This window comes from Nematostella vectensis, chromosome 8 (genome assembly GCF_932526225.1).
Source record: "Nematostella vectensis chromosome 8, jaNemVect1.1, whole genome shotgun sequence".
NCBI lineage: Eukaryota > Metazoa > Cnidaria > Anthozoa > Actiniaria > Edwardsiidae > Nematostella > Nematostella vectensis.
Window position 1 is genome coordinate 1717856 of NC_064041.1, and position 27933 is coordinate 1745788.

Genomic DNA, 27933 nt, shown 5'->3' on the forward strand with positions numbered 1-27933 from the left:
AGTTTTCAGACCTCTCCTTGTCGTCACGGTCAAGATGGCGAAGTAAACGGAGTTTTAAAAAAGAAGAGAAGTGAAGAAGAATTTCACTTCACGCGGAGCGAAATTCCCCAAGATGGATGTGTTTTTGTAAGGTAGTAGAAGTATCACATCTACTTTTCTGATATGGAAGCCGTGGATGAGCAGAAAAATGGTGAGCCTTAGATTGTTCTCTTTTATGAATGACCTATTGTATTGATGATGGATCATCTGTAAGCAACTTTCGCCTTTTATCAATTCCACAGATGAGTGTATCGCAAAGAGTGGCACTTTTGACTTACTCGAGGTTGGATGTACTGGTAAAGTAGAGGTAGTCCCTCATGTTGAAGAACAAGATGAGGAAAGAGACAAACTCAAACACTTAACCACGGTGTGTATACTTGGACCCCCACTCTACAGCATAGCTGCCAACTCAACCGCTTTAGACGGGTATCACAAGATTTTGGACATCATTGGAAGCCTAAAATTTGTGAAAATGTTTATAAATTCTCTGTATTCACCTGCATTGGCTCTATTGGGTTTTTCCACATAGTTACTGTATTTCATCCGATTTAACAAGATTTCTGTCCAAGTTTGGTTGACAGTTGTGCTACAGGCGCATACACAGGGGGGGTGGGTACGTAGGGTGCGGGTGCATGTGCACCCCCCCTGGCTGCTTTTTGAAGGGTCATCAAATATTTTAGTCATTCAATATGCTATCAGACGGTGCATCCCCCCACTCGGCAGATAATCTGGGCGTGTGCACACCTACCTAGAATTCCAACTCTGCCCTCCCTCCATTTGTAAAAGAAGTTGCTAAACCCCTACAGATACTATATTATTTAAGAATATTGAGATATCTTTATTATATGGCCAATCATTAAGCATACTCTACTATATGGTGGGAGTATAAAAATTAAAAAATATACTTTGCTTTTCACTAAAATGATGTGTATACCTCTTTTGCAATGCCAACCATTAAACAGCTAACTTACTTATGTGATTTTAAATATTAGAACTCTTTCAATGATTTCTAAAATTCTAAAACTGCTTCTGACTTATGTCAATCAAGTTTTGAGATAAAAAGGAACAAATTTTGTACCCCCTGATTGGTCAATATATTGACGTGAGAAATCTAAGTTAGAAGCCATCAAACTATAACTCAATAAAAAAAGTAAAAGGCTTTTGACGCATGGAAACCCATGTATTCAGTGAGATTGCAGATTACTCAACATTCCAGTGATTTACCACTTGTCTAGGCCTTTGTGTAGCTATATAGATGTGCCACTTTGTATGTTTACCAAAACATTGATACTGGATATCAGTTTACCATATATGATATTCCCCCTATTATTTTTTCTTTGAAAAAGCTGCCAAGTGGGTTGCCACCATTGTTCCCAGAAGACCTGAAGACTGAGCTTGAACAGTATCTAACAAGCCCTGAGAAACTTCCCATCCATGACTTCCACCACACACAGAGGTAGGGGAATGTTGAGTCCAGTCTAGTGATCACCTCAGCAAAACAGTGTTCCTAGCTTATCGGGATTATAAAGAATGCTTCATTATTAGAATATTTTAAATAATATCAGGTTGTTTCAACAAAAAAAAATTCAATCTTTAAGATCTTTAAGATCGTATGCAAGATCATTCTTCCAGAGGAATTTCATTCTCTTCTTGAACAAAAAACAAAACAAAAAAATTTTATCACAGAGTGAGATCCAAACAAACCAAGAATGTTTTTTTTTATTTTTCAGTATCATTTCACCTAGACAATGTAATTTTCCCAAAGACAAGATCAATTTTCAGGGTTTTGTTGAATACCAGGGTATTATCTAATCTGTAAATATGTAATAAATATTGTCTTTCTTATGCTCACAGACATTCTTTACATTTTTACACACCTAGAAAATTTAGATGATACTCGTAGGCTAAATCTCCATAATTTCTGGCACAATGTATTATAATATAATATGCAAAAAGTGATCAAGACAATATTGAATACATTTATCAAATGCTTTTATCTAGATTTTGGCCAAGAACAAGGGATACTTCATCACTGTTTTTGGCCGAGGTTTGTCCTGTCCAGACTGCTCTGAGAGTGGAGAGAAACCCTACCACTGGGGAGCTTCTTGGTTATAATGAGGTGTGTGGAGGTCCTGTACCTTTTTTTATTATAAAAAGTGGCTACCTGTGGGATAAAGCCAAGTGGCTACCTGTTGTATAAAGCCAAGTGGCTACCTGTGGGATAAAGCCAAGTGGCTACCTGTGGGATAAAGCCAAGTGGCTACCTGTGGGATAAAGCCAAGTGGCTACTATACAGGATGGCCAAGAAAGTAAAAAAAAAAATTAAGATAGTAATGTCTTAATAAGAGCTTATCATGACTGTTTGGATAACTGTGTGGTTTAATAGAGTATCAGATGAAGGGGGGGAGGGGAGGGTGGTGGCAGTGTCACATATTTTGACATTTTAATAGGAATGTATCAAGCTTCCCACCAGACGCTCGCCCATTTGGTGCCCCCTCCCCCTCGATGGTGCTGCCCCACCCCTTCCCCTTCTTTGAAATCAAGGATCCACCTAAACTAACACGGTTACATGGATGAAGCCAATGCGAGAATGCTACCAATATCAAATGACCAAAAGACATTTTTATATGAGGACTAGCTCTAAGTAAAATCCACAAGGATACCAATTCTCACTTGTTCCCCTGTTTCACTTCAGGTCCCAGTGGCTGGTACTGGGAGTACTGCCAGGAATTCTCTATCCCTGCAAAGAACACCAGGACCTGTCGCGGATTCTGTCAAAGGCTCCTCTGTGAACTACCCTTTTCTTCCAGGCAAGACATTTTTCCGCTAGACTTTGGAATACCCCACCACATTTTTTCGTCTCTTTGTATTGATACGCCTCATTCTTTAGATGCGGTGAATGATCTAATAAACAACTCCTATATGAAGAATGCCTTCTATCTATTGAACATTCCCCTCAGACCATCGAAATTTAATGCCCCTGGCGTTTATTTGATCATTTACGGTATTTATTAAATTATTGTCTTACCCTCCAAGGAGGGCTTGTTAAAGCCTCAGTTTTATGTTCAAATTACACAGAACCCCCATCTATTCAGATATCCGTTTGAGTTTCCAGTTATTAGGAGACAAATGTACACAGACTAGGCCATGGTGTTCTGTTAAGGATTCCTGTGGTTGCTGTGAGGCAAAAGAGTCTGAGGTGAGCCGATTTCAGGTCACATCTCATCATCAACTACAGGAAACCCAAACACAACAGGAAACCTCCAAAAACCCCAAGAACCAAACTGAACTGTACATAAATTTTCACAGGTGGTATGGATAGTGAAAACCACAAGCAGCCCAAGATTGTTTTTGATGGGGAAGTGGATTTTGAAAAAGGTAAAGTGACTATTGAAATACATTTTGTGTGTGTTTTTTAAATTATTCTTTCTAACACAAAATCTCTCCATTAGATTTGCTTGATACCCCGCCCGGGTTTAGCTACTCTGTCAGATTTTGTGAAGAGGAAGAAAAGGAAGGTACAGTATTAGGATTAAGACCCTTTTTTCTTGTGTAAGACCGGGTGATTAATTAGATATGTCGGCTTTTATTAGGCTAGGATTAGCAAAACTTGTGTTACAAAGAAGAAAAAATGTTTAGCTTCCTGTTGTCAGTCGTTATTCAGATGTGTGTTTACTTAAATAGTTCCCTGTCATGATGTACAACAGTTTTTCTATTTTACACTTCTGTCCCCAAAATATCTCTGGGAGATGCCTGCATTGTCAAATGTTCTAATTTTGTAAGCCTGTGGGTAATGTAGCAGATATTGATCTTTCTTTATAAATGTTTGGTGCAGTGTATACTGTACTACCAAAATTCAACATGTGGGCTAATATGTTGTGTCAGCTGTGATTGTTATTGCTATAGTGACTGCTATTATTCGGTGTTTTTTTCAAAAAAGAACCAATTAAAAACCTTAAACACGGGGTTCCGCTATAAAAGGGAAAGCTCCTCCCACCGCCGGGCTAAAAGACAATCAGTTATCAATCAGCCGTCAATGCGCAACATGTCAGGACAATTGCTCTGAGCGCTAAATTCAAATTTCATATTCCAAACCAAATTAAATATCGTTGCTAGACTTGTCCACCGAAAATGTTCCTATTTATAGTAAAATGATGCTATACCAAGCTGTGCATGCTCTAAAATACGAGCATTTTCATCACAGCGCAAGAATAATTTATGCAGATGCGTTAGATTACGAACAGCACGAAAACGTGAGTGGACAGCAAGTCACTAATTTATCAGTACAAAAATAGTTTTATTCCAACCGACTGAGGCTCAGAGATAAGCAATTATACAGGAGGCTTATAATTTGTGACTGCTAGCGTGGCAGTGTTCTGATATTGATTGCAAATTTGAGCCCGGGGATGGGTGGAGCTTTCCCTTTTATAGCGGAACCTTGTGTTTAACAGCCTGATTTGTCAAAAGGCATCCCGATTTTTAAGAACCCTTTTCTCTAAATCTAGCCTGTGTAGCGGCGCTAAAGGGGAGGGGGAAGGGGTCCGTGGGCGAATGAAAAAATTGAAGCCACCTGAATTGCTGAACGTGGCTATCCTTCTATCTTTTCTTTCTTTTTTTTTCTGTGAATTAGAAACCCATGAGCCACCCGAGGTGCTAAACATGGCGGAGATTTTGGCAGGAACCGATCTGGAGGATCTTGAATTCAGTGATGATGAAGACCAAGGCACTTCAGATGAGGTAAACAAATTCTAACCAGCAGCGGGCTCAAAAACGATATTCTCTAGAGCATTGTTTGGAGTCCCTGTGGAAGGACTGGGACTAGCCCGGTCAGAACTCATTGTAGTTCTTTATCATTCCGTTCGTTCATGTAATAAAACATCATTGCAAACAGGAAAAAGAAGCACTCTTATCTATGATAAAGAACTACCTACCTCCCAAAGACATTGAGGAACTCAGATACAGGATAACCAAGCAGAAAAGAAGCAGAAACAGCCCACAACAACAGCAAAACGTCAACACGAAAATACGGCCGCCATCTTGGATTTCACTGAAGCTCCAACTACAAACCAAACAAGCCTTTTAAAAGCCAAGAAACCATGCCAAAATTCAAATGCCCCTTCCCAGGCTGTCAATATGAAACTGAAGATGTCAAAGATGAACTAGCAGCAGTTTTAATCTCAGTTCATTCCAATGGAACCCACATAACCAACCAAACCCCAAGCACCCCCAATCAAACAGCAAAAGTGGAGAAGGTCCGACGGCCCACAGTTTCGAGCGCCGGAACGAGTGAGGAATGGTCTTATTTCATGACTAGATGGCAAGACTACGTCGAAGCCACAAAGATAACAGGAAAAGACAAGACTATCCAGCTTCTGGAGTGCTGTGATGAACATCTTCGCAAAGACCTCACACGAAACGCAGGGGGGTCCCTAACAAACAAAAGTACAGCAGAAGTCCTAGAGGCCATAAAGAAACTGGCTGTGCGTGAGGAGAATGCCATGGTGGCCAGAGTACAACTTCACAACATGCGACAGGACAGAGATGAGCCCATCCGAAGTTTCTGCGCACGACTACGTGGCCAGGCAAGCATTTGCAAATTTCTCATCACCTGCCCCGGCTGCAACACAGAGGTCAACTACACAGAGAACATACTCCGTGACGTTGTCACCCGCGGTCTGGCCGATGAGGAAATCCAGCTCGACCTCCTTGGTGAAAAAGATCAAGAAATGTCACTCGAGGATGTCCTAAAATTCATTGAGGCAAAGGAGTCGGGGAAACGGTCAGCGGGGCGACTACTACAAACACAAGGCGCCGAGGCCATTCGAAGCCAATATCGCAACATGAAGCAAAGCGAACACAAAAATCGTAAATCCTCAGACCAACATGGTACGGGGAACCTGCAATTACTGTGGCAAACAGGGCCACGGTGTCAAGGCCCCACCCAAGATCAGGAAACAGGAATGTCCCGCATATGGAACCACCTGCCAGTTATGTGGTCGTGCGAACCATGTCGCAATCATGTGCCAAAACAAAGACAAACCACTTGGTCAAAGCCCCCACCACGTGACCGATGCAGGAAAACACACAGAAAACGCAGTCTTCGATGCCCTCTGCAGTGTGAACAGCTCCAGCGATGATCATGCCATCCACGGCATCTCCCTGGACCATCACCTCTACGACAACCTTAGCAATCGCTGGATTCGTAGTGCATCACAGCCACAACCCTACATCTCGCTTACCGCCACCATACAGCCAGACGACTACACCGCCCTCGGTTTTCACCCAGTGACTAACAAGCCAAAATCAGCCCAACTACCCGCCATGGCAGACACCGGGTGCCAAAGTTGCCTCGCCAGCTTGAGTGTCATCCGCCGCTTCGGGCTAAATGAAGCAGATCTCATACCAGTAACTACACGCATGCATGCAGCCAACGGCACTGGCATCCCAATACTTGGAGCCGTAATCCTACGCCTGACAGGCAATAACCAGCCTGGATTGGAAGCCAAAACAAGGCAGATCGTCTACGTCACCAATGAATCTGACCGCCTGTTCCTAAGTCGGGAAGCATGCAAAGACCTCGGGATTATCTCAGAGAGCTTTCCTACGGTTGGGGAAAGCCTATATCACCCAACCAGCGACAGCGCCGCCATCTCGTCCAACAAGGGGAACACAATGGACACACCCGACAACTCATGCACCTGCCCACGACGCCAGATGCCCCCACCTAAGCCAACGGAGCCACCATTCCCTGCAACAGAAGACAACAGAGCAAACCTACAGGAATGGCTCCTCGATTATTATAAGTCCAGCACATTCAACACCTGCGAACACCAACAACTTCCCCTAATGGATGGCATACCAATGAGACTCATGGTCGACCCCGAAGCCGAACCCGTCGCCCATCACACCCCCATACCGGTACCCCTCCACTGGCAGGAGGAGGTGAAGGCCGGCCTAGACCAAGACGTGGCACTCGGCGTTCTTGAGCCTGTCCCAGTCGGCGAACCAGTCACATGGTGTCACCGCATGGTAGTCTGTGCTAAGAAAAATGGAAAGCCCCGCCGGACCGTTGACTTCCAATCACTCAACCTCCATGCCACACGCGAGACCCATCACACCCAGAGCCCATTCCACCAGGCACGCTCAATACCCTACAACACGAAGAAAACAGTCTTTGACTGCTGGAATGGATACCACAGTGTGCCACTACACCAGGATGACCGCCACCTCACCACATTCATAACCCCCTGGGGAAGATACCGCTATAAGACAGCTCCCCAGGGATACATCGCCTCCGGTGATGGGTACTCCCGACGGTTCGATGAGATTGTCTCCCACGTGCCAAACAAGACAAAGTGTATCGACGACACTCTCCTATGGGCGGACGACATCAACAGCAGCTTCCACCAGGCAGTCAATTGGCTTGACCTCTGTGGTCGACATGGCATCACACTCAATCCAGACAAGTTTGTCTTCGCAGCTGACACTGTCGAGTTTGCCGGGTTTGAAATTACACGTAACAGCGTACGCCCTTGCCAGAAATACCTGGATGCTATCCGAAAATTCCCCACACCAGTTAACGTCACCGACATGCGGTCGTGGTTCGGACTGATCAATCAGGTATCATATGCCTTCGCTGCAACCGAACGCATGCTGCCATTCCGAGCATCACTCAAGCCTGGCACCCAGTTCACCTGGACCAAAGAGCTTGACCAGCTATTCGAAGAATCCAAGTCTATAATCATCAGAGAAATCGAGGACGGCGTCCGCATCTTTGACAAATCAAAGCCTACATGTCTAGCAACTGACTGGTCCAAAACTGGCATCGGCTTTTGGCTACTTCAAAAACACTGCAAATGCCCCTCCACGGCCCCATTCTGTTGTCGCAGTGGATGGAAAGTGACATTAGTAGGCAGTCGCTTCACTCACGCAGCAGAATCACGCTACGCCCCAATCGAAGGTGAGGCTTTGGCTGTGGCCGATGCTCTGGACAAGGCTCGCTTCTTCGTCCTAGGCTGTAGCAACCTAATTGTCGCCGTTGATCACAAACCCCTATTGAAGGTATTTGGTGATCGGTCCCTTGATGAAATTCCCAACAGCCGGCTCAGGAACCTCAAAGAGAAGACCCTCCGTTACAAGTTCCGCATGGTCCACATCCCTGGAGCAAGACACAAAGCTGCGGATGCCATCTCACGCCACCCAACGGGCTCAACAACCCCTGAAATGATGACGCTGCCTGACGACATAGCTACCATCGATGCCTCCAACAGCCCTCACCCAGCCAATGCTGCCCTCGCAAGCCTTCGCACTAGGGAGCCACCAGAAGAATCCTGCTCCTACGAGATCGACAAAGAGCTGGTATCCTCAGCCACATCCACCCTCAACACCATGGCCGTTACCTGGGAGACGGTGAAACTAGAAACCACCAGCGACCCAAATCTCCACTCCCTGACCGCCATCATTGAGTCCGGCTTCCCAGAAGCGCAGCACGACCTCGCCCCAGCACTCCAAGAATACCACAGATTCCGGCACGACCTCCACACCATCGATGGAGTCATCCTTTACAAGGATCGCATCGTCATTCCCCCAACCCTACGAGAGGTGATACTTAAAGCACTCCACTCTGCACACCAAGGCGTGACATCCATGACTGCCCGCGCCGAGTCATCAGTCTTTTGGCCAGGAATCACACCTGCCATTGTCGCCTTACGGGAACGATGCTCCTACTGTAACCGCATAACACCTTCACAGCCAAGCGCCCCACCCTACCCACCAATACTGCCAGCCTACCCATTCCAATGCATCTGTGCTGACTTCTTCCACTACAAAGGCAGCACTTACCTGGTAGCAGTGGACAGATACTCTAACTGGCCAATCGTCGAAAAGGCTCGTGATGGCTCCGCCGGCCTAGTAGAATGTCTGAGGCGCACCTTCTGCACCTTTGGCATCCCTGATGAGTGCGCAAGTGACGGTGGACCAGAATTTGTCGCCAATCCTACACAGCAGTTCCTCAAGGAGTGGGGAGTCCACCACCGCCTATCCTCAGTAGCGTTTCCCCACTCCAACAGTAGAGCTGAAATAGGAGTGAAAACCGTCAAGCGGCTCATCACCAACAACACCGGCCCACATGGTGAACTCAACACCAATGCCTTCCAACAAGCGATACTTCAATACCGCAACACCCCAGACCCAAGCACCAAGCTGTCACCAGCACAATGCATATTCGGCAGACCAATCAAGGATTCAATCCCGATCCTCCCAGGGCACTATATCCCACACCCCACTTGGCGGGACACCCTTGCCCTCAGAGAAGAAGCTTTAAGGAACAGACACATGAGGGCAGCAGAGAGATGGTCACAACATACAAAGAGACTTCCCCCTCTTGCCATAGGACACCACGTGAGGATCCAGAACCAGACAGGCCCCAATCCAACACGATGGGACAAGACAGGCATTGTCATTGAGGTACGGCAATTTGACCAATACGTTGTGCGTGTCGACGGCTCCGGAAGGATAACTCTCCGTAACCGGAAATTCCTACGGAAATACATCCCTGTCCAAGCACCACAGCCACCACGGATACTCAACGATGACCTCAAATTCATCAGCCGAGCAACCCAAGCAAGACCGAAAGAAAGCCTAACCAAACTCCCAAAAGGCACAGCAACAACAAGCCCCACTGGAATTTCCGTCGAAACACCCACACGACCTAGCCCCCCGCTCACGAGAGACACTGGGCCAGGAACTGGGACAACAGGCAGACCACCAACCAGACTACCAGAAACCGAGCCAGGATCAGCGGAAGCATCCGAACCAGTAAGCCCAGCCAAACCACCATCCAACCCCCCACTCGAGAAGAAGATACCCTTAGCCCTGAGGAGGCTACAGGACTACAACAAGAAAGGACTACTTGAACAATGAACACAAACATTAGTCAAAAGGACACATTGTTATATTGTTATGTTATATATCAGTATTTATCATCCCCACCATGCAGGAACACTAAATACTTGGGGGGAGATAGAGCATTGTTTGGAGTCCCTGTGGAAGGACTGGGACTAGCCCGGTCAGAACTCATTGTAGTTCTTTATCATTCCGTTCGTTCATGTAATAAAACATCATTGCAAACAGGAAAAAGAAGCACTCTTATCTATTCTCTTTACTACAGTAGGTATGTTCTCCATCAATAAGGTAATGAGAATTAAGTCCAAAAGCATGTTATTCCTTCAAAAAGAATGCTCATTACTTAGTGAGATTATTTTTTATGAAAGCCATAAACTTCAGATTTTCAGTGGGGCCTCTGTTTACCCGTTTGATGAAAATGCCCTAACCTTGTCAACAGAGATCACATTTTTTTATTGCTGTGCTTTGTAGAATTCACATACTGACGAGGAGGCTGATAGAGAGGAAGACTCTGGTATGTGGTGTCGGGTTACTCCCAATAGATTTAAGATTAAAATGTTTTGTTGCATTCAATTAAGAATGTCTACTTACATCGGGCCTCCTGTGTCTTTTAGCTATCTTGAAGAAAAGTGACAGTCTGGAGAAGATTCTTAAAAAGGTAAATCCATGTTACTGCAATTTTCAATGTTCTGCGAACTCTTTTCAATAATTTCCAACTGCCAAACCTTCTAGCTTCCGTCATTTAAACTAATTGAATTACATTTCGTGCTTTTTGGTTGGTCAGTGCCTAGCGGGGAGGCGGCATGATTGGAAACCATTTCAGTGTTTGTCAATGATTGGAATGACGTGAGCGAGAAGGTGATTCAGCTGTTGGTGATCGTCGGCGAGGAACAGCAGAATATTGAAAAATAAAGACCAATATTAGTTATTTATTGGCAAGAAAAACTTGTGATGTTCGTTATAGGAAGATGAACCTACGCAAGAGCCGAGCACCCAGCCTTCTTCACCACTCAAACAACAGTGGGCTTACATGGTCGATATTAGTACTCCTGTGAAGGACTTCCATAAGAAAGTACCCGACATGGCGCACAAGGTTCGTAACACATCATGCTGTCATGTCTTATTCTATCCGGTATGTGAAATTTAGCCAAAACTGCGAGTAAATAATACAACAAGGCCTCATATTTAACTGATTTTTAGGCGAGTTAAATCGTATGGACGAGAGAGGAGAAAACAACGGAAGATGTACGCGTCTGCTTACGAGAGAGTGTACGCTTTATGAGTACAATAAATACTCAGTTTCGAAATGTACCCGTACTTGAGCTTTCCGCTTAGGAAAGAGTGTCCAGTGACAAAGAGCTAACTGTTTCCAAAACCAGGCAAAGGATTTGAATTCAGATTAGTCTCCGTAACTAATAAAAAAACATACAGTAAATGAAGGTACAGATAGCAAAATTTAGCTAGTTGAAAGGGTTGTCCACTTACAAGAGCGTCTTTCCTAGTTGGATATTTACACTGTGTCTTCCCTAGTTGGATATTCACACTATGTGTCTTTGCTAGTGGGATATTTACACTGTGTCTTTTCTAGTGGGATATTCACACTATGTGTCTTTCCTAGTGGGATTTTCACACTGTGTCTTTCCTAGTGGGATATTCACACTGTCTTTCCTAGTGAGATATTCACACTATGCTTTTTTCCTAGTGGGATATCCACACTGTCTTTCCTAGTGAAATTTTCACACTATGTGTCTTTCCTAGTAGGATATTCACACTATGTGTCTTTCCTAGTGAAATTTTCACACTATGTGTCTTTCCTAGTGGGATATTCACACTGTCTTTCCTAGTGAAATTTTCACACTATGTGTCTTTCCTAGTGAAATTTTCACACTATGTGTCTTTCCTAGTGGGATATTCACACTATGTGTCTTTCCTAGTGGGATATTCACACTATGTTTCTTTCCTAGTGGGATATTCACACTATGTGTCTTTCCTAGTGGGATTTCGAGCCAGACACGTTTCAGAAGCAGGCTATCCTCAGACTAGAAGCGCACGACAGCGTTTTCGTGGCTGCGCATACATCAGCTGGGAAGACCGCTGTCGCGGAATATGCTATCGCGCTGGCGCACCAGCACAGGACCAGGTAATGTCATTACTTTCTGGATAGAGCTTAATGAAAATTAACAAATAATTACTTTATCGTTATCTTGCTACTGTATTACCCCGCGGTCATCTCAGAAAAAAAATAAACTTCAACATCCTTGCGTCCAAGAAATGGACGTCACAGACGTGTGTTTAGAAGTCGAAGTGTTTAGAAAGACCATTTTTTAAATCATCGCTTTACAAAGGGATGTCTTGGTTTTGTTTTTAAAGTTTTACATGTCGCGATTAAAAGAAACGAGCGGTCGTAAATCCTTGTTGCCTTTGTTGCAAAGTATTGAGCTAAAAGTGGCTAATACGGTAATACCGTACTTAAACGCTACCTCAAACCCCGAGTGGGTAGTTATTTGATGCATCATTCAGATATAAAGCTGCGCATGTCATATTAATTCTCTTAATGTCGTCCATCCCTTGAAATTTACAGTTTCTTTCGCATTCTTTTCGTCATTGCATTCGTTGCAGTTATATTCCTTCCCCCAATCTCTTCCGAGGCCACTCCACCTCGAGTACTACTTAGAACTGTCTGTACGTCCTCGATAAGGTCATTTTGAATTTAATTAGTCAATCTAGTTGATACATATCTCTCCCAATCCCCGAGAGTAAAACAGGGCTAATTCGGTTCACTCTATACTACTCAGCACCATCTTCACGTCGCCCATGAAGGCTTTGTTTTAAACGTAGTTCATATCGCAGTGTGTGTAAAACATGACTGATTTGGTTCACTCTATACTACTCAGGACAATTCACACGTCGCCCATGAAGGCTTTGTTTTAAACGTAGTTCATATCGCAGTGTGTGTAAAACATGACTGATTTGGTTCACTCTATACTACTCAGGACAATTTACACGTCGCCCATCAAGGCATTATCCAATCAGAAGTTTCGAGACTTCAAGAAGACTCTGAGTGTGGACCATCCGGGACTTGACGTAGGGCTGCTGACCGGTGACGTGCAGATCAAACCGGAAGCGTCATGTCTAATCATGACCACAGAGATCCTACGGTAACTATAGCAACGCTAGTACCGGAAGCGTCATGTCTAATCATGACCACAGAGATCCTACGGTAACTATAGCAACGCTAGTACCGGAAGCGTCATGTCTAATCATGACCACAGAGATCCTACGGTAACTATAGCAACGCTTGTACCGAAAGTGTCATGCCTGATTAAGACTACAGCTGTTCTACGATACTGTTCTACGTTCACGATTTCCACAATATGTCACTTGATTTTTCTAGGAGATATTGCTTGTATGCGGATGGCGAATGATAAATGGCAGTTCTAACAAAAAATGCCTTTTTTTCTTGCCATAAAATACATGAAAATGCGGATGTCCTGCAATTTGTTGATTTATCATCTTTATTATTGGAAATGATTTTAACCATTTAGAACTTCGAGAAGTCCGCGACCAGAGTTCATGTACTAAGATAATTTCCATGATTCCAGGATATTTTTTTTTAAATTAAATCGATGTTCTCTGTAACGCCGTGATTTTGTTTAAGTTTGACAATAGAATCAGAGAAGCAGTGTTTTTAGAAAAGTCAAAATCAATTTTAACGGTTTCCAATAAAGATATTTTACACATGATTACTGAAATGTTTAGGGTTATTAAAGATACTGAAACTGTGGAAATTAAAATACAATAAGCAGCTGGCAGCCTTAAATTGCACCTCCAGTTGCCATTTATAATTGCACTAGCAACGTATTTTGAAAAGCCTTCTTTCAAGCATTTTTTTCCTGCCTGATTTAACTAGGGTTGCTCTGGATTTAAATCAAAATCAGCAAACTTATACATTGGTTCAGCCAATTGTGAAGAAAACAGGATTAACTTATTTGCTTTGACCTAATTTTAAATTTTTTTGGCTTGCACTGTACATTTTCGATATTTGAATTTACATTAAGTCTTTACCGAAAACTTGAAGTAATCCCAATCCTATTCCATCCGCTTAATGTGAGATGAGCTTATGACAATTTTGTATTTAATGAAACTGAATGTCTGTTTGGGTTATTTCATTTAATTTAAATATTGTTTAGCTCTCCGAAATAACGCTAAACTCACTCTTAAACCCAACACCTTACGAAGCTGGCGATCTTCCTTGTTAAAGCCTTGGGACCCGACTTGCGACGACAATGTTTTTTGGTGGGTTTAAATATATAAAGCCCTCATCATTTTTTAAACTTCGCCTTCCTTTAATTAGTTAATCCTTTAAAAATAGATTTTAGATGTAGGACGGATTAAAATTGACCGTGACTCAAGCGAATTTTATTTACTACTGAGTTGATCTTTGCATAGGGTTTCATAACCCACGTGTCACGCAAATCTGATTTACAGGCTTTAAATCTAATTGTACTAATTCCTTTTCATACCTGTTCAGGTCCATGCTGTACAATGGCTCCGATGTTATCCGTGACGTCGAGTGGGTCATATTTGACGAGGTGCATTACATAAATGACGCAGAGGTCAGTGAAACATCAGTAAAAGAAAAATCAATGTTCCTTATACTAATCGTACTGCGGCTGCATTTATGTTCGCGACCTTGACTTGCTGTCATGTTCTAGAGGGGCGTGGTGTGGGAGGAGGTACTCATCATGTTGCCTGATCACGTGAGCATTATCCTGCTGTCAGCCACCGTACCGAACACCCTGGAGTTCGCCGATTGGATCGGGTAAGACGTTAAGCCATTTTGCGAGATCTTGCAGGAAGACCTGACGCACAAGCCTTGAGCCTCCGTTAACAATAAGTCAACTGTGTTAGTAGAAATGTGCATATACGAGAGAAATGTTCATAAGTGGTCTTCACAGATGTCAGGGTGATTTCCCGGTTCTGGTAAGGGTGTTTTAAATTTCCTTTCTTGTACATAAGGCCCTATCGCACATGCCTTGAGTTTCCAATACAGTCAACTGTCCGTCAGAAGAACTGTTCACATACGAGAGTAGTTGAAGATAACGAGAAAGTGTCCGCTGAAGGAAGATTACCACGCACCGGTTTGTTTTACTCATCTCAGACTATGGCATTTACAACCTGCGATTTGTCAGAGCCCTGCTTAGGCCTTTAGAAGTTACGGGCTCGACGCCAAAGTATTTTGGCTAGTTGAGATTTCTAGTCTAGTCGGGCCGACACTAAATTACCTTGCACTAAACCTACCCGACAAATCGGCACGTGTAAATCAAGCTTTACAAGAATCAAGAGAGAATGAATAGAAAGTTTGATTGGATCAAAGAAAGGGGATTTGAAAAGGAGTTTAGAGAAGCAACTTCTCCCTGCCCAAAATGTTGGTTCTTCATTTAACCAATAAAAGCTAAAGGCTATTGTCACGTGCTCTATATTTAAACAATTAGGGCTCAAATTTATTTTCACGTGCTCTTAATTGAACCAATAAGAGCTCAAGGTTCGGTTACGTGTTCTTCATTGCGCCAATAGACGCCAATAGAGGAGCAACTTCTACGCCAAAAATAAATTGTACGGTGTATTTGTATAGAATGTTGGTACACGTTCACACAATTGCAAAATGTCATTCGATTAGCCATATTTTTGATTTTGCAGGCATCCAAAATGGCCGCTAATGCATTATGAATAGGGTTACGGCGCCCTGTTAATGATTATTTGTATGAAGTGAATGTAAGATGAAAAGTTTCCTTATTATTCTATGGGCTGTCTTGTTCACACAGACGGACGAAGCGCAAAAAGATCTACGTCATCAGTACAGCCAAGCGCCCAGTCCCCCTGGAACACTTCCTGTACACGGGCAACAGTAACAAGACCAGCAATGAGCTATTCCTATTGGTCGATCAGCACAGCAAGTTCTTGACGCGCGGTTACCAGGCTGCAATCGATGCCAAGAAGGAGAGAGCGAGCAAAGGCAAAGACGCGTATGGGGCCAAGGGCGCTAGGACAAACTACAACCCTAAAGCGGTAAGGGCACAAGAACAAACTGCAACCCTAAGGCGGTAAGGGCACAAGAACAAACTACAACCCTAAAGCGGTAAGGGCACAAGAACAAACTGCAACCCTAATGCGATTAAGACACAGGGAAAAACTACAACGCTTAAGCGGTAAAGACAGTGGACTAGGGCACCTGATCTGCATTGAACCAAAAAAGCTCATGGTTACGGTCACATTACTTTTATTGAACCAATTAGAACTCAAGGTTGCTATCACGTGTTCACAGGACCGCAACGTGTGGTTATCCCTGATCACGATGCTAGAGAAGAAGGATAAGCTCCCTGTGGTGGCGTTCACTTTCTCAAGGAGGAAATGCGAAGAGAACGCGGACCAGCTGTCCAACCTGAACCTGACCACCAGCGTGGAGAGAAGCAGGATACACGTGGAGATGCAAAAGTACCTCGCGCGGCTCAAGGGCTCCGACAAGACGTTACCACAGGTCAGGATATAGGGTGATTGGCGAAGTGTGTAGACAAGGTGTGTAGACGAAGGGTGTAAGCAAGACGTTACCCAAGGTGCTACTCTTATGAGGGTAGTGGTAGAGGTCCAAGTGTGATAGATGAAGTGTGTAGACGAGGTGTCTAGCTCTTGTGGTTATACATGAAAATGATGTATTTTTGTCGTGGCAGGTTACCCGGATGCAAGAGCTTCTCCAGCGTGGTATAGGCGTCCATCACAGCGGTATTCTACCAATTCTCAAAGAGGTGAGCCCTACATGTGACGGCCCTATTTAGTAAGATAAAAAATACTCGTTTGAAACACCTCAAGCATTACCGGGATCTCGCAAACTCAATCCAGATATGTTAGATACAGAAGAACCCCACTAAATCGAAGGCTGAAGAGAGTTAGTGGGCTTTCGAGTTATGTAACCGGGTAGATATTAGCTACTCTTAATCAAACAATATTTCTGATAAGATGCACTGAGAGCAATTGAAATTTCAATGACAGTTGATGCAAACTGCTGTTCTTGTGGATTTCACAGAAGACAATACGAGTTAATGTGGCACGGGGAAATGTAAAATTCGTTCAAGTTAGCGAGGAGTTTGGTTTATCCTGGTTTGAGTTATTAAGGGTCTAATGCAAAAACAGTCAAACTCATTTTTTATTAATTACAACTTTGGAAACACTATTTTGTTATTTTAAATATAATTCTCGTAAATAATTTCCTACCGATAATCCGCTTTTTGTCTTCCGTCATTCAAACTAACGGAACTGCTTTCGGTGCATTTTGATTGATCAGCGCCTTGCGGCTAGGTTGCGTGTATGGCAGCCTTTTCAGTGCTGGCAAATGAAATCACTGAACGAAAGCCAGAAGGCGATTTCGCCATTGGGTCGTCGGCGAAAGTTCGCAAAACCCCAGCGATAATATGTCATCTAGGAGATTTATGCGAACTGTTTTTGTACCAATAACATAATTTTTAATTTTGTATCCTCCAGATGATCGAGATTTTGTTCCAAGAAGGCCTTGTGAAGGTAACTGTTATGTTTTGAATTGAGAGTAGAGCACGTGCGTTTTAGTCCAGACACCAGATTTTATTGCCGGCGAGAAAAAAAAATAGCCGAGCGATATACTACGCTAGGGGTGTGTGGTACGATGCTGTTTGTGAAAATTTTGATTGACTCGGAGCATTCCATTGTGCTCTCTTTCGCAGCTCTTGTACGCCACAGAGACGTTTGCCATGGGTGTCAACATGCCTGCACGCACAGTCGTGTTTGACTCCACTCGCAAGAACGACGGGTCCAGCTTCCGTGACTTGCTACCTGGCGAGTACGTGCAGATGGCGGGAAGAGCTGGGAGGCGAGGCAAGGATACCACGGGCACTGTGATAATACTTTGCAAAGGAGACGTGCCAGAGGCATCGGACCTACACAAGATGATGCTGGTATGTAGACGTCGTCATTATCAGCATCATCAGGAGCAGCATTATCAGGAACAGCGTTATCGTCATCACTATCATCATCCAACATCAGCATCACTATCATTAAAATCATCATCATCACTATCATCACCATCATCAGCATCATTATCATTAAAATCATCATCATCACCATCATCACCATCATCACCATCATCACCATCATCACCATCATCACCATCATCACCATCATCACCATCACCATCATCATCATCATCATCACCATCATCATCATCATCATCATCATCATCACCATCATCATCATCACCATCATCACCATCATCACCATCATCACCATCATCACCATCATCACCATCATCACCATCATCACTATCATCATCGTCAGCATCACCACCAGCATTATCATAAATTCATAAATATCATCATCACCATCATCATCATCAACATCATCAGCAGCAGCAGTAGCATTCTCATAATTTATTACCCTACCGTCACTTTTTTTATCACCACTATCGTCGTCATCATCATAAGCAGCAGTATTTTCATTATCATCATCATCATCATCATCATCAAAACCATCATCACATTATCTGAATAATCATCATCGCCATCAACAAAACACATTCTCATACATCCCCTCTCTACCGATATTTCCTTTATTTTGGCCTGTCCCTGATGCGGCATGTTCCATTTTTTTGGCATTTTCTCCACTGTCCTCATTTCCTACAAGTTTTAATCTCTTTTGCACCCCAGGGTAAGCCCACTACCCTGGTGTCGCAGTTCCGCCTAACGTACTCCATGATCCTGAACCTGCTGCGCGTGGAGCAGCTTCGAGTGGAAGACATGATGAAGAGAAGCTTTTCCGAGTTCCACCTCCAGCGCGATGCGACTGAGAGGCGGCGGAAGGCGGAGCAGTTAGAGAAGGAGCTCGCTGACGTGAGAGACGTGGAGTGCGTGCTCTGCGGCGAGGATTTGAAGAGCTATTACCAGGCGTGCAGTGAACTCAGCGACTTGACACACAGGGTCAAAGTAAGATTTCCTTAATGTAGGACATAAACGCTTGATAAGCATTTGGAAAAAATCACGTTTATTAGGCGGAAAGTTAATTTGTAATATGTTAATAAGAAGTTAAAATAAAACCTAGTATACACAAAATAGAGAGTTTTTTTTCGCAGAGGTATAAAGCAATAAGTATACATCTTCGAGACTGTTAAAAAATCTTATCAAGCGTATGTTATCAAATAATTCGCAAGATTATATCTCAAAGAGCCTTACAAATCTATGTGGGATTCTTCACCTACTAGTTCTAGTCGCAGTCCCCAATTCTATATAGGAAAAGGAAGTAATTTCGTATTTTGTTATGGAACAATTACCCCCCCCCCCCCTCCCTTGTCATTAGAAACTGATTAGGAACTGAGTAGTACCTACTAGGAACCCCAAGTTTTAGGAACCAAGATCACCGCAGTGGATTCTTCGGGGTATTTTCCGTCTCTCCTGTAATGGCATGACACTATCCCTTTATATGATAGCTTCCGTCTCTCCTGTAATGGCGGATTGTTGAGTAAACCTTGGCCCACGAAAAACTCATGATACCACCCCTTTAACGTCTCCCTTCTAATAGTGGATTGTTAAGTAAACCGTGGCCCACGGAAAACTCATGACACCACCTCTTTAATTGAAAGCTTCCGTTTCTCCGCTAATGGTGGATTATTGAGTAAACCTTGGCCAACGAAAAACGCATCGAGTAACCTCTTTAACTAAGGAAGATAACATATGCAACAGATTCTATTGTGCAACATCAACATTGTAATATAGTGGCTCATTGTCAGTACGTACCTTTTTTTCCCCAGGCTGCCGCCTTGTCGTCCCCTCACGGTCAAAAGGCCCTATCGCCAGGTCGCATAGTTGTCCTAGACACAGTTGAGCACAAGAACGCGCTGGCTGTTATACTTCAAGGTGCCTTTACTCCTTACCAGTCCCTCGCGTCTGTCCAGGCCTCCTCGGTCAGCCAGGGAGCCTCTGACAAGACTTTTACAGTGCTAGTGCTTTGTGAAGAAGAGGCTTCTGACAGCGGTGAGTTTTGACCTGACGGTAAAGCCTCATTGGTCAATCATCTAGCTTTGTTCTCTTATTGGTTCAACACACAACACGTGACCATATCTTCGTGGCTGAACACATGACCATAGCTTTGTTCTCTTATTTTGTCAGCATACGACACGTGACCCTGGCATAGTGTCACGCAGGTCAGCTCCATTGAATCACGACGCATCTTTTTTCCGTAGCATTATTATTTTTCAAGCCCGTTTATATTCCCTTCTTGTTTACCAGAAAAACCCCAAGAAATTGTTAGTACCCAGTCTAGCGCGGCCTCCCTTCAGCCTTACCTGGCGCGGTCGTTATTCCGGCCCGAGGGCCGCAGTGCTCACCGGGTAGTGCAAGTCCTGGGCTCGGAAATAGCAGAGATCACGGTGCGTCAAATGAAGATCGATGGAGACGCCATCTCGCAAGACTTCCGCAAGAGAATGCAGCCAAGGTTTAGGTAAGCTCAATGCAGGCTTTACGCGGTTTTCAAATTTCACGCCACGGGCGATAGATTAGTCTAGTTGTTTATTGTTTTACATATTATATATTATACATAATCTCTGATGGTAACTGCATAGTCTAGCTTAATTTTGATATTCAGAAGTCTTTATAGCGAAGTTGAGGAACATCGCAGTCTCGCTACTAGGGTGTGTACAAACTTTGATAGCGATTACCTACAGGTCTGAAAAACTAATATTTTAGGTATAAGAACCATTTTATGATTGTGTCTTTAGACGCAACAGTATCTGGTTGCTCGTTTCGTTTCATTATAAACACGTTTAAAAGGGGGAGTGAAGGGGAAGATTTTTGAAAAGTAGTGATAATGTCATTTAGTTGAGGAGGGGCAAGGTTATTCAGGCATTTAAAAGTCAGCAAATTTACTTAATTCATATTAAAACGCTTTATGTTATCCACCACTTCAAAGGGGCCAGTATTTCATGTAGGATAACTACACTACTTCATGTACGATTAGGGTAAAGTAGCCAGCTTACAGGGTCTTACATGAAATAACCTCATGAAATAACCTCCAAGGAATGACCCACCCTGTCGATCCGCCATCGCTGCAGAGCAGGAGCTCCTGAGGCTGACCGAGGCTAACCCCGAAGGAATTGAGACGATGGATCCAGTCAAGGACTTCAACATCCGGGATCTTGATATGGTAGACGCTATCACCAGGCAGCGGTCTCTCCAAGAGATCATGCGCACGTTTACCTGCATCAATTGCCCAAACTTCTATGAACACGTAAGTATCAATAGAGAATTACTTTACTGCAGTTTTCAAAATTCTGCAAATGTTCTGGCTTTCATCACAGGCTTCCCACCTGCGTCAGTGAAGGATTTCTAAGGACATACGAATTCACGCAAATAAGCATCTATGAGTTATATCTTCATGCTCTATTCATGAAATAAACTTAGTTGGGATGTAAATGGATCCGTCTGTGGTGTTTTTTCTTTCCAAGAAGCTCAATTTTAAGAGTTTAGAGCGATATAAGTTTGTTTCGGATTTTGAGTCGATACAAGTATGTTAATGAGACAAGGCTGGCAACTTTATTCTGACTACCTCAGCCTCAGCGCGAAATCACTGACACCGGTACCGGATGGGAGAGGGATGGAACTATCTCCGAATCGAGTTTTAAAGCAATCCGCCTAAAAATCTGCTAGAAATAATTTTTGGAACGGCTATTTTAGCTCCGTCGATGATCGGGACATAGCAGCGAGTCAAATGGCCCCCTTGGAATGTAATTTGCATAGACAGCTTAGCATAGGAAAAAAACCTAAAGCCGAACACAGTTTGGTAGGTGTGTATATGTTGATCGACATAAGCCATAAAACGTAAAGATCTGCCGGATAGTTTAGACACATTAGGGTTTTTAAGGGATGTGATTGGCTGAAAACAAGCTCGTGATTAAAGCCCATTAAAAAATAAAGCATTTCATCAAACCAAGAAACAAAAAGGATTATCTTATTCCCCATTTATTAAGCTTTACAACGACATATAACATGAGCATATTCGATTTAATCTGACGTGCGTATCAGCGTTTTTCCTCGACACTTTGGGTTTTTCTGCGTCCCGCCGGCTGTAAGCACCCCGTAACCTTAAGAATACAATACCCAATGAATTACACTAATGATCAATATGATCAAAATGTTATCACAGCCTCAGCATGTTCTAAGCTTGTTCTTAAAATTTGGTGAAATCTCGGGCTGGACGTTTTTATAAAGAAGGTTCTTATAAAAAAAAAAGAGTGTATTGCTTTTATTTGTCAGCACTGAAATGGCTTATTACGCTACCTCTCCTTAAAGCAATGACCATTCAAAAAGTACCAATGTAATTCCGTCTAAATGATGGAAGCGAACTAGTGGTTTAGCAGTTGTAAGCTGTTAAAGAGCTGTTGCAGTCCCAAATGTATTATTCACTGTTGCTATTACCACTATGTAGAGGCCACAAAGCCTGATTTTCGGAGCTAGACAACATCTGGTGACAAAAAACATTACAGTGCATTAGAAGGAAAACCTTGCAGGAGAGTTTGTTAGGCTAAATTCTGATTGTATTGTAAACCACGAAATTCCTTGGAATTTGGTGAGCTGTGTCTTGTTAGCGACAATCAATCCGTGTTTACTTTGAATAAGAAAATCCAGTCCGGTTGCGTCGCATAACCTGAGCTACTGTTCCGTAGCTTGAAGTCCTCGACTTGCTAGCCGTGGTCTATTATCAGAATTTTGACAAAAACAACATCCCCTCCAATAAATGGCGTTACTATGTACTTCCATTAAATGAAACTCTAAAATTCTTGTCTTACTATATTCCCAGTTCAGTCAAGTTCGTGACGAGATGGTTCTACGTCAGAATCTAGATCATCTCAAGTTCCTGTTATCAGACCAGAGTCTGCAACTTCTTCCCGAGTACCATCAAAGGATTGAGGTAAGTAGTGTTGTAGGGACCGATCTGACCATTTTACCACCAAAGGATTGAGGTTAGTAGTGTCGTGGGGACCGATGTGACCATTTTACCACCAAAGGATTGAGGTAAGTAGTATTGTAGGGACCGATCTGACCATTTTACCACCAAAGGATTGAGGTAAGTAGTATTGTAGGGACCGATCTGACCATTTTACCACCAAAGGAATGAGATAAGTAGTATTTAACCGATCTGACCCTAGTACCAAAGGGGTCAAAGTTTACTTAATCCGCCATTAATTGAGGGGCGCCAAAAAGCCAAAAAAAAACCCCACACTTCCGCATACTGGAATTGTCTGTTATTTAAGGCCTCTCACGGATGATTGTTTTGAAAATATCGTACAAATTGAAACCGGGGCACCCCAATCGATTCGGCTACTAAATTTCAGTTTGAACGAATTTTGAAAACAATTACCCGCGAGAGGCCTTAAGATCTAACGCAGATTGCGGTTATCTAGGCGCACTTAACCGCGTTTTTATGCGTATATCATTCAGGGTCTTAAGCAATTTGCGGTAATTTGTCGCACTTAACCGCGCACGTTCTGCGTATATCATTTCAGGTCTTACGCAAGTTGCGATACATCGACCGCACAAACCGTGTGGAACTGAAAGGTCGTGTTGCGTGCGAAATGAGTAACCACGAGCTGATGATCACAGAGTTAGTTTTCCACAGCGCGTTCACGGGCCTCCAGCACACCGAGATCGTGGCTTTGCTCTCTTGCTTCGTGTTTCAACAGGTGCGTTCTTAATCCAGTGGGGCCACGTATACATCCCACCTTGCACAACCTGTGATGTAGACGCTGTCTGGCCCAAAAATTGAATACAAATCTGAACAGGTTATCACGGAAGCTCTTAGACAGCATTGCACTAATGGTTGTTTAATTCTCCCTTTCTACCAGCGTAACTGCAGTGAGCCCAAGCTGACGTCGGTCCTTGAAGAGGTACTGCTCGCACATTTGTCTTCTTTACAGGGGCACTTGATCGGAGTGATTTTACTTTATTCCGGAAGCTAAAAAAAAAATAGACAAAACTATGCGGAATAACCAAAATAACAATCCAGGTTTATTAAATGACCTTTGATCTTTCAGATGATTACAATATTGTGGTTTGAACACATCGCATCGAGCGGGTGGAAATGGATTGAAAATAGTGCATTTAGGGTTCGAAACAGGCTGCACGTTTACTCAAATCTCTAGATCCGCCGCATATTATCCATTTCGCGGGAAATATGAAGAATTTGTATTGTTTTGTGTGACATTCATTCCAGTTTTCTTTAGTTTTTGCTACGATCAAGTGCCTCTTTATGTATACCCATTCACCCGAAAATCTACACAATGTATAATTTCCTTGCAGATATCACTAAGTCAATTACGAATACATTCAACTATTTTTTCCAGCACTCTCGTAGGCGGGCGGCTCTTAAAAAACATATTTTCAAGTTCTAGTTTAGTACTCCTGTCAAACTATGTTTTTATTCTCTTTCGATTTTTATGCTAACTTCTCTTGTAAGTAAAGGCGGAATTTTCTATTATTTTGCTTCTCTCGTGAACGGTCTACCATATAATGAAGGCTATCGATATTTGATCCCAATTTTTTCGATGTGGTTTTAAAATACGCAAATTTATACACGCAGATTTTGCCAAACAAAAAAAACAACAACAACAAAGATACGGTATAATCTCCCCATTAATTTATTTGCGATAGATGTACACAGCTATTGCTGTTGGTCTATTTCTTTTTTTTCCCTCGCAGGGCAAGGAACGCATTCTGTCCATAGCAGAGGCAATTGCTAATTGCCAGCTAGAATGCGGGCTCAACACGCCAGCGGATGACTACAAGGGACAGTTTTATTTCGGTCTTGTGGAGGCGGTGTACGAGTGGGCGAGAGGAATGCCATTCGCAGAGATCACCACGCTCACTGACGTACAGGAAGGTTAGGGCCTATGGTAGATTACTATCATCTATGTCACAGACTCATCATCATCATCATCATCATCATCATCATCATCTACATCTTTATCATCATCGTCATCTTTATAAACATCATTTGTAAACGATCTCACTTACCTCTAGGAGAGTTAGGGAGGGTGGTAGATTACTATCATCTATGCCATATTGGACGAAAAAGTGTAAAACTCACACACCGACGTCTCTGGATCCGATTGGATGCAATGTTTGGAGAATATGTATGAAAGTATAGTGAAAACAGACAAAACAGAATTGCGAAATATTCCAACGTTTCGGACTTAACTTGCAGTCCTTTATCAGGTCGTTTGCTAAAACCATTACCAGGAAAACGCGTGTATACATCGTTGTTACGGTTTTAGTAGCCGCCCTGATGAAGGACTAAAAGTGAAGTCCGAAACGTTGGAATATTTCGACTTCTGTTTTGTCCGCCTTCCCTACACTATCGTCTATGCCACAGACGCATCATTTTGTTCATTAACATCCTCTTTATCAATATCATTATTGTCATCAACATCATCTTTATCAAAATCATTATTGTCATTAACATCATCTTTATCAAAATCATTATTGTCATCAACATCCTCTTTATCAATATCATTATTGTCATCAACATCCTCTTTATCAATATCATTATTGTCATCAACATCCTCTTTTTTAATATCTTTATTGTTATCAACATCCTCTTTATCAATATCATTATTGTCATCAACATCCTCTTCATCAATATCATTATTGTCATCAACATCCTCTTTATCAATATCATTATTGTCATCAACATCCTCTTTTTTAATATCTTTATTGTTATCAACATCCTCTTTATCAATATCATTATTGTCATCAACATCCTCTTTATCAATATCATAATTGTCATCAACATCCTCTTTTTTAATATCTTTATTGTTATCAACATCCTCTTTATCAATATCATTATTGTCATCAACATCCTCTTCATCAATATCATTATTGTCATCAACATCCTCTTTATCGATATCATTATTGTCATCAACATCCTCTTTATCGATATCATAATTGTCATCAACATCCTCTTTATCAATATCATTATTGTCATCAACATCCTCTTTATCAATATCATTATTGTCATCAACATCCTCTTTATCAATATCATTATTTTCATCATCATCAAACCGACGTACAGGAAGTTTGAACGCTAAAGAACATTTTAATCGTTTACATTATGACCTCATGTTGATTGCCTCACGTTTGCTCCAGACCATTTATATTCAATAAGATCTCGTACCGCCATTTATAACCAATAAAACCTCCTACCACCATTTATAATCAATAAGACCGCGTACCTCCAACTATAATCAATAAGACCTCGTACCTCTAATTATAATCAATAAGACCTCGTACCACAATTTGTAATCAATTAGACCTCGTACCACTATTTATAATCAATGAGACCTCGTACCACCATTTAAAAACAATGAGACCTCGTACCACCATTAATAATCGATAAAACCTCGTACCACCATTTATAATCAATAAGACATTGTACCACAATTTATAATCAATGAGACCTCGTACCACTTTTTAAAATCAATGAGACCTCGTACCACAATTTATAATCATTGAGACCTCGTACCACTATTTAAAATCAATGAGACCTTGTACCATCTTTCTATGGTTCTTATCGCCTCCGTCCCCGGCTAATTTGCAGCGCCACTCATCTCTTCGAGGTGTAACCACCTTTTGCGGTCATATCCTAGGTGTAATTGTCCGCTGTATCCAGAGACTGCACGAGACCTGTCTGAACGTGCGCAATGCAGCCAAGATCATCGGCGACCCCACACTGTACCAGAAGATGGAAGAGGCGTCAACAGCCATCAAGAGAGACATTGTATTCGCCGCTAGCCTGTACACTCAGTAAACCTTCAGATCATCGGCGACCCCACACTGTACCAGAAGATGGAAAAGGCGTCAACAGCTGTCAAGAGAGACATTGTATTCGCCGCTAGCATGTGCACTAAGTAAACCTTCAGATCATCGGCGACCCCACACTGTACAAGAAAATTGAAGAGGCCTCACAGCCATCAAGAGAGACATTGTATTCGCCGCTAGCCTGTGCACTCAGTAAACCTTTAGATCATCGGCGACCCCACACTGTACCAGAAGATGGAAGAGGCGTCAACAGCCATCAAGAGAGACATTGTATTCGCCGCTAGCCTGTACACTCAGTAAACCTTCAGATCATCGGCGACCCCACACTGTACCAGAAGATGGAAAAGGCGTCAACAGCTGTCAAGAGAGACATTGTATTCGCCGCTAGCCCGTACACTCAGTAAACCTTCAGATCATCGGCGACCCCACACTGTACCAGAAGATGGAAAAGGCGTCAACAGCTGTCAAGAGAGACATTGTATTTGCCACTAGCCTGTACACTCAGTAAACCTTCAGATCATCGGCGACCCAACTGACTCGTGTCTGAACACAACGTCTACAACCTTTATGTCATAATCGCCACAATCATAATCATCAGCAACAACGACGCTTGTCCGCTTTTAGTTGAAAATTTAATGTGATACCAAATTCCAAGCAGGATATCGCTAGCTTATCTACAGACTTCGAATCGAACATTACCCCAGCCAGCACCATCAAATACATCACGGAAGATTGCGCTGCCAGTCATATTGCCAATCAAATATTTTATCATAAGATGAGGGAGCCGAACACGATACCAAGAGGGACATTGTATTCTCTGCTGGTCTGAACACAGGAACTTTCTTACCATCACCATAATAATCAACTCACTTGACTGCTTTGTTTTGACTCATGTCAGGCGCGTATACAGACGGGTGTGCAGGGTGCATTCGCAATCCCCCCCCCCCTGCCAAAAAGTGTGCCATTTCCTATTGAACAGTCGTAATATAGTCTTGTGCATCTGCCCTGGAAGCTATTGTTGTAAATTACCGGCACCTTACACTCTTGTACCATTTAGAATGGTCACGAAATAAATCAATTTGTGATTCTTTGTTTATTTATTTTG

At 42.9% G+C, this 27933-nt stretch overlaps 1 protein-coding gene across 2 annotated transcripts; it reads left to right on the top strand.

Moving 5' to 3' along the window:
- On the top strand, nucleotides 1-27915 carry LOC5509776 (helicase SKI2W). Of its 2 annotated transcripts, XM_048730970.1 has the most exons (30): nucleotides 1-190; nucleotides 282-406; nucleotides 1386-1495; nucleotides 2041-2158; nucleotides 2735-2849; nucleotides 3349-3417; nucleotides 3492-3557; nucleotides 4670-4776; nucleotides 10414-10456; nucleotides 10557-10600; nucleotides 10907-11035; nucleotides 11937-12082; nucleotides 12936-13100; nucleotides 14474-14558; nucleotides 14658-14764; nucleotides 15768-16011; nucleotides 16268-16480; nucleotides 16671-16745; nucleotides 17479-17514; nucleotides 17694-17924; nucleotides 18672-18947; nucleotides 19769-19991; nucleotides 20247-20457; nucleotides 21033-21243; nucleotides 22813-22923; nucleotides 23519-23695; nucleotides 23858-23899; nucleotides 24711-24891; nucleotides 26657-26721; nucleotides 27033-27915. In XM_048730970.1, exons 1-30 carry the CDS (start codon nucleotides 163-165, stop codon nucleotides 27126-27128), a joined length of 3849 nt encoding a protein of 1282 aa, XP_048586927.1. In that variant the 5' UTR covers nucleotides 1-162; the 3' UTR covers nucleotides 27129-27915. The 2 variants fall into 2 exon arrangements, with proteins under 2 accessions (XP_048586927.1, XP_048586926.1); XM_048730969.1 differs by having other exon boundaries at nucleotides 26657-27915.
- The last annotated feature ends 18 nt before the right edge of the window (nucleotides 27916-27933 follow it).

Coding starts and splice junctions, on each gene's coding strand:
- LOC5509776 (XM_048730969.1), top strand. CDS start 163: ATGGAAGCCGTGGATGAGCAGAAAAATG. Junction 1,496..2,040: donor GACTTCCACCACACACAGAG/GTAGGGGAATGT, acceptor GCTTTTATCTAG/ATTTTGGCCAAGAACAAGGG. Junction 16,481..16,670: donor CCGACAAGACGTTACCACAG/GTCAGGATATAG, acceptor TTGTCGTGGCAG/GTTACCCGGATGCAAGAGCT.